The following is an 11,445-nucleotide window of genomic DNA, read 5'->3' on the forward strand; positions in this document are numbered from 1 at the left end:
GTGAAGTGTGGGCTGACCTTATTAAAGTTATGAGCTATTTCCTATGTGTATAGCTTGTGAAATAATTGTCTGCTTTGCTGCATTTGTTCTGCGGGCACTGCGTGTCATTTTTAAGATCTCTGCTCTGTGTCAGTGTCTCTGGTAAAGGGATCATATCGGGCCATGCTGATGGGACAGTTGTGCGGTACTTCTTTGATGATGAAGGCTCAGGGGAATCACAGGTACAATTCACCTACAGGAGCTGTTTTTTCACACATGAAATCCAGAAAATGTTGGGAAATCAGGTTAAGACATTGTACAAAGTTGTTCTTTTCACTGATGGAAATGATCATTTTCAGACGCATTCTCACTATAGGAAAAATTCTGCTTTGTCATGAGCAGAAGCAGGAGTCACACAGAATGAATTAAAAAACAGGCCTTTAAGGAGTGGTTAAAAAAAAAGAACAGAAAACAAAAAACAAGAACATCAAGTCTTAAAGTGAATGAAACAGAAAAAACACAGAGCATAATGAGGCAAACTGGGAAACACCCAAGAAAAGGAGAAATACAGGATAATCTATGCACACGCATCAACCCTAGGCACAAGTGGAAACAGTCAAACACGTGAACTAATGAGCGTGGGGCAAATAATTCCCCTTTCTCATTTCCCAAATTGCACATCATCAACGCCTCTGCTCACGTCTTAGTCCCATCTAAGATGCGTGCAACAAGCATTTAAATGATCTTGGTCCGTATATTCCAGCTGTGTGTCACACCTCTTTTATACACTTAAGATGAAAACACTTCCCTGAAGGATACACCTGTGTATCCTCCAGCAATTCCAACAAGCCTCCTCTGTTATCCTCTGTTCTCTAGATGCATTTTGGGAATTGAGAGATTTTGCAGCATGGTAAACATCAGACTGAATTTCAGGTCACCGACTGGTGGAAGCAGAAGAAGAGGAGGCACAAATAAGAGACTCCTGATGATGAAGGAGGGAAAGAAGCAAAAGAAGAAAGAAAAAAACTAAAACTAAGTAAAACAGGAAGTAACTAAAAGAAAAAAACAAACAGAGAAAGTACCAGGAAGACTTAAAAGAATAAACCTGCTGACAGACACAGATATAACAAGAACCATGGCACGTTTAGTCTAGTATTGCCTGCATACAGCACACAGGAGGCAGGAAACAGGATGACCACTTACATGCTTTAAATTTACCAGACTATTACCTGCACTGTTCTCGTATTGATGCAATCAGACGTCACACAGAGTGTGTATTAATGAGCTGGAGGGTTAGAAAAGATTTAATTTTTAATGTGACTGCACCTCCAGCATGTCTGGAAAAGTTCAGGTCTTCAGTGCATGAGTGAACACAGCTACAGATTGTTTGCCTTCATGCATTTTTTATTCCTATTTTAAAAGTTCTACACCATTCAACACATATCTTCTCACACATTTGTTTACTTGCCACAGGGTAAGCTTCTGACACACTCGTGCCCACCCTACGCTCTAGCCTGGGGTGCAAACAGCATCATGGTGGGGGGCTGTGACAAGAAGGTGGTGGCCTACAGCAGAGAGGGACACATCCTGCAGACCTTCGACTACAGCCGCGACCGAACAGAGAAGGAGTTCACCGTGGCTGTCGCCAGCCCCAGTGGGGAATCTGTGGTGTTTGGCAGCTTTGACCGGTCGGTGTGTGGCAGCTTTAGAGTTAAGGGGAAAGTTTATCATGATGTTTCTGCTAAGTTTGTTTTTCCTTTGTGATGTTTGTCCAGGTTGCGGGTGTTTAATTGGGCTCCGAGGAGAGGAATGTGGGATGAAGCCAAACCTAAAGAAATTTCCAACCTCTACACAATCACCAGCTTGGCCTGGAAGAAAGACGGATCACGCCTCTGCGCTGTAAATACTTGATCTAACGCATTCTGTGACTGTCTGCTTAAATAAAGGTTAAAAAAACGTTATTTTAACCTGCAGTGTGACTTTAAGTTCAACATTGTGTTAAGATGCCTTTTGGTCTCCATTTTTTTCACCAACTCTTGACTCCAACAGCCTATGATGACTCTGAAAGCATGTATGTTCTACAATGACTATTATTTCTGTGCTGCTACCATCTGAAAATGACCAAAAAAAAAACCAGATTAGAAAATGTAAATTGCGTTTTTTAGGTGTTTAATTGTTGATTGTGTCTCAACAGGGAACACTGTGTGGGGGAGTGGAGCTGTTTGACTGCTGCCTGCGAAGAACCATCTACAAGAACAAGTATGAAGTGACCTACGTTGGCCTGAGCCAGGTAGGAACAGCCAGGCAACAAGAAAATCATCAGTGCTGAACCACAGTGTTTGTAATTTCACTAAATTAGACAAACAGACAACCAAATAGGCAATTTCAGACGTCTCTTTGCTCTCCTTCTTCTGCTAATTAACAGACGATGTGAAAACAGCCCCGTTGATTTTGTGAGAGCAGTAATGCAGACTCAATGAATTCAGGTGCAACAAGCAGCCCTGTATGATTAAGAAAGAGATGAGCTCCGAAAACAATCATCCAGCCTTTTTGTTTATCTGATTTTCTTCTTAATTGACAAATTAAATGTAGCAGAAAATTATGTTTACAGTAGTCTGGAAAAAAAGCCATGCTGGAAATACACATCTTGTTTGTTTTTCATTATTTTTAAGCCATCAAACATTAATATATCTGCCTTTTTTTATTATTTCCCATAGATAATTTGTTGTTGTTTATAATGTTACCCTTAGAAAATAGGGAAAAACAACACTAATTGCTAATTCTAAGAAAATATCTTTAAAAAAAAAAGCCATGTTTTTAATTTAATATTTTTATTTTTATAGGAATAAGCATGAGTCTGTGCCGCACACCACATTACTTGTAGGCCACACTAATTTGCAAAAGCAAAGTAGTAATTAAAACTATACAATAAATACACACATTATGAACACACACAAGAAGGAGTCTCTTGCGATTAACTTTGCTGCTTGGAACGACCACCACACTGAACTGACTGTCGTTTTAACAGGATTAACAGGTTGAAAGTATCAAATATCAGTGTGTGAATCGATTGTTACTGGATTTCAAAACCGTAAGTAAAGATGGAATATGTCTTGTTTTGTTTCTTTTAATTCTAGGTGATAGTAAAGAACCTCTCCACAGGAACTCGGGTTGTCCTGAAGTCCTATTACGGTTATGAGATAGAAGAAGTGAAGATCATGGGGAAAGATCGCTACCTGATGGCTCACACATCAGATACTCTCCTGCTGGGAGATCTCCTGACAAATAAATTAAGCGAGGTTGGACCTCAAGTATTATACCATAAAAGAATATACCATAAAACAAAGAAGTAACAGGAGTGGTACTCTTGGAAGGGAATAATATAGGAGAAGGGAAACATTGTGACCAAAAATTCAGGTGAAGGCTTTGAAGTTAGGTCTCTGCATTTAATAAAAGGTCTTTTAGTTCAATGGGCTAGAGAGACTCAACATTTATAGGCGTGCAACCCCATGCTAGAGAATATGCAAGCTGACATGCTGTTACATTTTTTTGGTCATAAACTGTCAATTTTTGTTCTCTGTCACATATACTTAACAACTAAACATGAGTAATCAGTTAATCACATCATTATGGCGCAATAAGAGTGTGTGGTTCACAAACATTAATGTCAGATTCTCACAGTAAATGCGTTCTTCACACTGTGTAATTGTGTTATGTTCGCAGTATTGTTGTAATATTTGTATTACAGTTAATTTTGCTTTCTCTGTCCTCTCCCAGGTGCCTTGGACTGGCTCTGGGGGAAATGAAAAGTTCTTCTTTGAGAATGAAACAGTGAGTACACACTAACCATTTAGACAGTGTGCAAATTGTTTTTGTTTTCTTATTTTAAAAAAAACCCCAAACCACATTTAGAGGCTTGCCAAGGAGCACAAAGGCCTAGTGTTTAGTAAATATAATTATCTCGGCGAAGGAGGTTATATATCAGGTCCTGTCATAAAAGTACATTCTTCACTCTGCTGTATTCACAGCCCTGTTCTTGTTTCTCTTTTCAGGTGTGCATGATATTTAATGCCGGGGAGTTGAGCTTGGTGGAGTACAGCAGCAACGAGATTCTGGGATCAGTTCGCACGGAATTTATGAACCCCCACCTCATCAGGTTGGCTCCGTTCCTCATAATTATGCAGAAGCAGTATGTTGAGTAACACTCGAGCACCTCAACCGGTTTGTTTGGTTCTAAGGAACAGATGTGAAACAGTCCCACGCATGCAGTATTAGTGATCTGCTGATGGGGGTCGCAACTGTATAATTCTGATTAAAAGTCACACTAGGAGAGATTTCAGGCAATTACAAACATTTATGTCACCGTGCCCTGCAACAAAAACGATTCAGCAGCAGTGTCACGAGCACATCTTTCATCATCCATTTACAAAATTGTCCAAAAATAGATTTATGGTAATAGCCTGAACCTGCAATGAATGATAGTTTTGCATATTGGCAATGAAATCAATATCTCACTTCCAAACGGGAATATTTTGGATTATTCAAACATGCATTATCTTTTTGAATACAGCATTTGTAATATACTGAAAAACTAAAGAGAAATCCAAATTTTTTTTCCTGTCTTGAACAATTAAAAAAATGACAAATTTATATACATAAGGTACAAACAGAGACACAAACATTAACCCTGATGCGTTCTCATAAGTGCTTTCAGCCATGACCATTAGATGGCGGTATTGAGTTTTGGAGAAATCCTCTGCATCATTACAGTAAGGAGTCCGCAGGAGTCAGTGAGGCTAAACCAACTAGTCAGCACACATCTATGTTAATGTATTCAGAGCTGTCAGAAGTGTCAGCGCTGTCAGCCTTTCTGTGACTGATGGCTGTCGGATACTCTGGCTGCTGCTCGCCTCCGGCTGGACACTGCAGCATGACAAATTCATGACCAGGTTCATCCTGGGATTTAACATAATGAAGAGCAGCTGAAGCCAGTTACGCTGCACTAATGCTGGGTTATTACTTGATAAAACCATATCTCGCTGAATGCAGTCATGTCATTTAAACCAAGTGTGTGTGTGTGTGTGTGTGTGTGTGTGTGTGTGTGTGTGTGTGTGTGTGTGTCTAGTGTCCGACTAAATGAGAGGAAGCAGAAAGGAGTTGAAGACAACAAGAAGCTCGCTTATCTGATTGACATAAAGACTATTGCTATTGGTAAGAAAAAAACTCTGTGTGTGTGTGTGTGTGTGAGAGAGAGAGAGAAAGTGAGACTGTAATTGTGTGTATTCAAAATGTGACTGTCCAGGTTCAGAAAAGGATTTAACACTCAGGGTGCTTTTGCAGTAGGCATAGTCCCTCCCCACTCCCCCGATGACCTGAGCTCACGCTGCGCTCAGTGACTGAACACACCCCAGTTAGTCTCAGCATGTTAGCTCCTCCCCCTTGTGCTCGCTGTCTGTCTCTTTCAAAAGCACACACGGCTTCATGCGTTTGTGGCTTAATTGGACCATTTTTGTGAGCTATGGCAGGCTGTTCTCTCACATTCCCTTTATATTTATTAATTATTTACCACAGAGATTTTAATAGAGGCTGTCGTTGAGGAAGTATTGGAATACTGTGCTTGAGTCTTTCAGTGGCCAGGTCGCAGTTAAAGAAACTTTGGGTGTCAGATGTGCTCAGCATGGTACAGATTGCATATTGTGAGTACACCCTTAGTTGTAATAGTTAAACATAAAGGTAATTCATGTTCTCATAAATTAATTACATTTTCCCATGAAATAATCATTATTTGTCTTTGGCCCACACCTTGAAGGCTTTTGGTTTGTACTGAAAACATAAAACATCCTCAATAAAGTTTTATCTTATAAATGTGCTTATAAAAGTGTTTTAGGCTAATATTATGTAAACAGGACGAAACAGTAGATTTTTCGGGGACTATTCTAAGCAGCGGGTGAATATATTATGGAGGCCTACTAGACAGCATGGTGTATGATGGGCTGAGTAAAAATGAAGTTATAAGGCCATGTTCTTCATAATGAAAGTCTGCCTCTGGTCATTGAGGGGAGCATATAACATATATTAATAGCATTTATAAATAAGACATTAAAGTCATACTTGTTAATTGGATCTAGATTGTTGCTTTTGACATTTTCAGTCATATTGTACATATATTATGCGCAAAAGTAAATGTCTCCCCAGAGCTACGCAGAGGAGGGTGTTACGGGTAACAGCAGGTTGCAGAGACTCTTCACAAGAGGAAAGCAAACAGGCATAAATGAAATCATTATGTAACTGAACTTCACTTTACTGAGGCCCATACACAGGTACCTGTGCCTCAAAGAGGATAATTCCACCTTTTTGTTCCAAATACAACTCAGTGAAAACTGGTAGTATTTGACCAAGTCATAGCATATAGGAACTCAGCCAGCCCATATGATTACTTACCATAATATTAAACTCCTAAAGTAATATACCTACAATAACTGCAGTATAAAGTCAGTTAGCTCAGTGTGGACAATAACCCCCATTTTAATTAAAAAGACTGTATAGGCCTCACATCAGCACACTAATATCAGCTGGATCCCAAAGCAGGTACATTTTGAGAGCAGAGAAACAGCTCAGGCTCTGCCTGATAGAATTATGGAAAGTTATAAAAGAACTAGCTGATTTGTGATCTTGAATAAAAGGCCAGCGTTAGCTAGACACTGGCAGTCTGACTCAGTTAATCTGTCGGTTTATTTCTCCCCTCAGTGGACTTGGCCGGAGGCTACAATCTGGGAACCATCAGCCACGACTCCAAGATTGACTGGCTGGAGCTCAATGAAACCGGGTGCAAACTGCTGTTCAGGGACAAGAAGCTGCGGGTAAGAATAAAACCTCGGCACAATGAGATAGAGACCCAGAGGCAAAAAGAGAGCGAGGGGGCAAATGATAGACAGTGTGATGAGGAAAGTAGAAAAGGCTGTCAATGCTAGGGGCATTTCTTTAGTTATGGCCATGTCCATCATCCAAAACAGGCGCTGTGGCTCTGTTTTGAACCATTTTGGTCATCCAGCCTTTCTGACTGACAGTCAAGATAAATGTGAAACCGTCTTTGCCACCAGGGGGTGCCATAAATTAACCATGAAAGGCATGAAATGTTAGCTATAGGGTTTAAATCAGAGGTTACCTACTTTTCTTTTTTTGGCTTTTGATCCCTTTAAATGACACGGTTCCCGCTTGTCCCGCTGTTTTTTGAGTCCCAAAGGAGTAAAAATTAATCAACAAAAGAATAAAACAATAAGACTAGAGGAAAATTGGAAAGTGCTTTCTGGTGTAGCGTGAACATTTAATCTGCTTTTATAACGATGTTTAATGTCTGGGAAAGATTATATTGTATTAAGAAATTCACAAGTTGAGCTCTAATTGGTACAGATATGTTCCAGAGAAGGCAGACATCTCCATGTAGATCGTACTGTATATAATAATCTGGATGGAGTAAAAGCAAACTAGGCCTTTAAATGTTAATTCTTCATGATGTTGAACTGTCCCTATTTAAAAGCCTTTTTTTTTTTTTGCACAAAACTAATTTTTTTTCTTTTAGTTACGTCTTATGTCATATAAGTGGGAATACATTAATTTTGCTGTCATAGACCCCATTTAAAAAACAGTATTCATTTTCCTCTGGTTATATGTAAGAGGTTGCTGAGATTCACAGAGGCCTTGTGTGGAGGATGAGAGCAGCAGCGAGATGCTGTCAGTTGTTGCCTCGGGGTAAAAAAAAAGTTTGATGTTTAAGCCTTGGGGCAAAGACAAGGAGAACTCAGGTAATTGAGAATCCCTCTGTGGAGTCTAACTTTTTCCTCCAGTGTGACTTGCTGTGACACATAATTCAGTTTTACAAATCTAGTGTACAAGTTTCCTTTTAGTATATGCAAAATCAACTTTAGCGAAAGAGATTGTAAAATATTTATGACCATCAATGACTTGAAGAAGAAGTAGAAGAATAGAAAAGTTTGACGGTAATTAGTGCCAGAAAAAAATCTCTGCAATCACTGAAAAACTTTGTGGCTCGTGTGCAGATTTTTTTTTCAGTGAAATGTTTTTTATGCCCAGGTTTACTGTAAATGTTAATTCATCTGATCTGCAGTGGTTATTAACTTTTACCTTTATTACAGCACTAATGGTGGTTTCCCAACTGCAATTCCGTATACTCCACAATCTGGGAGAAATTTCATTTTCCCATTTTTTTTTTCAACAGTAAAGAGTCATAAAATGTTTCTTTAATTGCTCCTTGCTTTCAGATGACCTTATCAACAGGCTGCTTGTCCTCATTGCATTTTAAAGTTGGCAAGCTGAGCACCCGGGTGAGACTATAGACAAAGCATTATTAAAATTAGTGATGGTGGGTGTGGGGAGGGCATTAAGGAAGCTGATTACATCAGCGGGCGGTCTGACATACTCACACATGCACATTAAGTGCTGCGGGAGTCTCTGTAGCTTATAGAATCTACATTCTCATCAAGTGCACAGTGGAACAGATTATTGCAGTGGGAGTTTTCACGTGGAGCTGCTGGATGTTAATCAACTTTGTTCAAGCCAAATGAGTTTAACTATGCTAATGTAAACCTCAACCTACAAGAACAGGTTGCTAGCAAAATGCTTCCTATCAAATCTTTACTTTAAGTGTTCTGCTGTCATATATCGAAAACCTAAAATGTTAATCCAGAGATGTTACAGCGGCAACAAATTATACTATAAAGGATGTAAGTAATAATAAAGCCATAAAGTGTATGTGGAATGTCAAACATGGTTACATTTTCAAAGAAAGAAGGGAGTGGGCCAAGTGTTTAGGCTTTAGGCTAGACTGCTCTAAATGCAGGCACACAGAGCTGGGGGTCCCTTCTACCTGCTTTTCAAACATTTTGGTTTCCAGTAGCAGCCAATTAGAAGAAGGGTGGTCTAAAAGGAAGATGAAAAGGAAAATGCAATCGAATCTATCACATTTTCTCATGCATAGTATGATATTTTAGGTAGTATATTTCAAAAGAAAGAATTAAAAAGCATGGTGGCATGGTAGATAGCGCTGTTGCCTCACAGCAAGGTCCTGAGTTCAGCTCCACCATCAGGCTTGGGTCTTGCTGTCAGTAGTAGGCATGTTCCCCCCATGTTTGCTTGGGTTTTCTGTACTCTGTACTCCGGCTTCCTCCCACAGTCCAAAGACATGCAGTTAGTGGGGTTACATTAATTGGTAACTCTAATTTGCCCATAGGTGTAAATGGTTGTTTGTCTCTGTGTGTTAGCCCTGTGGCACATTGGCGACCTGTCCAGGGTGTATCCTGCCTCTCGCCCTAGACAAGAATAAGTGGGAGAGAACAGATGGATGGAATAAAAAGAAGTAAAACCTGTTGTGTAAACCAGTGGGTTTTAAACAAGACTATTAAGATGCGTTTGAAGTGCATACTTTCATCTTTAATTTAAGGAGTTTTTACAAACATCTTTAGGACGGTTGACAATGACCTAATGTGCCAAAAAGTCCAACAAATTATGGACCTAACACTAGAAGATACATAAGGCCTATTTTTGTACTGTGGACAAGGAGAAACAACTCTTTCACTTTTAAGGTCTCCTACCTAAAGGTAACAAAATTCACCAACCAGGTTTTCTATAGATCGAAGAATAACCACATTATATCTTCAAATGCACCCCAAAATCCAAGTACTAGTTACATATTTTTGCCACAACAAAGAAAACATAAAGGCTTGGCTTATTCCAGAGACTGGCTATAAAGAGGATGTCACAACCAAGAGTCAGTGTACCTACAGAAGTTCAAGAATTAAAATAAAATAAGGTATGGAGACATGGCCAAAGGAAACAAACAGGTGGAAGGAGTGTGGGTCTGCTGTGCAGTGGGCCTGGAACTTACATTCTTGAGCTAATGAGGTTATAAGTAAACTAAACCAACAAATGCAGGTGCAAAAAATAAATCAATGATTCAAATAAAATAAATCAAAATAAATTCAACTTAGCCTGACTTTAAGTGGTGATCCATGATGGTAAAATGCTAAATGCTAAATGGCCTGTATTTGTATAGCGCTTTACTTAGTCCCTTTACACTACATTCAGTCATTCACCCATTCACACACTGATGATGATGCTCTGAATACTCTTGAAATGACTATTTTAAAGATAGCAAAAGATAATCTGGTGCAAAGTACTGTCGGCATAAACTTCCTATGAAACATTTAAATTATACAGTATATAATAAAAATATAATATTATTGTGGATACAAATGAGCTTTGATGGACTGTAAAGTGGTTTTGTTACATTTGTATAGAACCTATTTTTTTATTTTATGCGAAGATAAACCAGATTAACTCTCTGGACTCTATATTTACGAACTTTAAATTTAATGGTCACAGCTGGAATTGGAGAAATCCATTCTTATGTACAGTGACACTTGCTGGACTTTGCCTTTACTGTTGGACTTGAAACCATTTCCTGATGATGAAAATAGGAATTTCTATATCTTTCTATCTTTCTCTGTCCTCTGCAGCTCCATCTGTACGACATACAGTCTGGCGTGAAGACCACATTGCTGAGTTTCTGCTCTTACGTCCAGTGGGTGCCTGGCAGTGATGTGGTGGTCTCCCAAAACCGGGGAAACCTCTGCATCTGGTACAACATTGACAGCCCAGAGACCGTCACCATGTTCCCCGTCAAGGTGAGCTTTTGTTTTCTTTGTAAGTGTGATTTAAGTATGGTCGGCATCGTTAACTGGAGGCTCTGCATCTGCCCTGGTTGGCTTGTTTTGATAAACCTTTTTATTTTTAATATCTCCACAGTGTTTATACTGAAGCTGCATGTTTTTGTATTTTTACTGTTCTCAAGCCTTTTTGTGTTGCTGGCAAAGCCTTAACAGAGAACCAGCTTTTTGTGCCGCTGTCCTGAGGCAGTTAGTCGCCCCTGGTGTGCGCAGGGTTTTGAAAGTTGCTTGCGTTAACACTTGCTGCTGTTCTCATTAATAATAAAAACCATCGCAGCAGCCTCTTGTGTGGCTGATTTATGTTTTTGCAAAGTGCACTGAGCTTTGTGCAAGACATTTTTATTTTGTAGACAATAGCAGAGGGTAGTAATGGACAAAGAATTGCTGCTGTTATGAGCTGGTCATAATTCCTTTAAAAGTATTTGATTTCATAGTGTTTAGTGGAAATCCTCATTAATAATCACCATATTATTGGGTACCAAAGTGCCTTGAGATGACTGTAGTTGTGAAGGGGTGCAGTATAACTAAAACTGGCTTAAAATAAATTGAATTGCAGTGTCTATTTGAGTCTGTCTACACGTTGGGTGAGTGCCGAGTATTTGGTGGTGTATATGGGGTGGAAATGCACGTCTGTGTCCGCGTGTGCCTGTTCGTCTGTGTCTATATGTCAGGTTGGGTCTTAGACTCAACCTCTCTGGGTACATCTCAGGCCCTCTAAAGTACG

The 11,445-nt window shown here is 39.5% G+C and overlaps 1 protein-coding gene across 1 annotated transcript in view; it reads left to right on the top strand.

Annotated features, from left to right (window-relative positions):
• The window catches only part of ift172 (intraflagellar transport 172), a 54,946-nt gene that overhangs the window by 3,372 nt on the left and 40,129 nt on the right, over window positions 1-11,445 (top strand). Inside the window, exons 7-16 of the mRNA XM_005753241.1 lie at window positions 134-221; window positions 1,453-1,667; window positions 1,755-1,878; window positions 2,174-2,269; window positions 3,117-3,278; window positions 3,757-3,810; window positions 4,032-4,135; window positions 5,105-5,190; window positions 6,727-6,839; window positions 10,512-10,679. Of these exons, the coding sequence (XP_005753298.1) occupies window positions 134-221; window positions 1,453-1,667; window positions 1,755-1,878; window positions 2,174-2,269; window positions 3,117-3,278; window positions 3,757-3,810; window positions 4,032-4,135; window positions 5,105-5,190; window positions 6,727-6,839; window positions 10,512-10,679 (1,210 nt within the window). The remainder of the gene's footprint in view (window positions 1-133; window positions 222-1,452; window positions 1,668-1,754; window positions 1,879-2,173; window positions 2,270-3,116; window positions 3,279-3,756; window positions 3,811-4,031; window positions 4,136-5,104; window positions 5,191-6,726; window positions 6,840-10,511; window positions 10,680-11,445) is intronic.

The sequence above is a fragment of the Pundamilia nyererei genome, unplaced genomic scaffold (assembly GCF_000239375.1).
Source record: "Pundamilia nyererei isolate P.nyererei 1_Seehausen unplaced genomic scaffold, PunNye1.0 scaffold00415, whole genome shotgun sequence".
NCBI lineage: Eukaryota > Metazoa > Chordata > Actinopteri > Cichliformes > Cichlidae > Pundamilia > Pundamilia nyererei.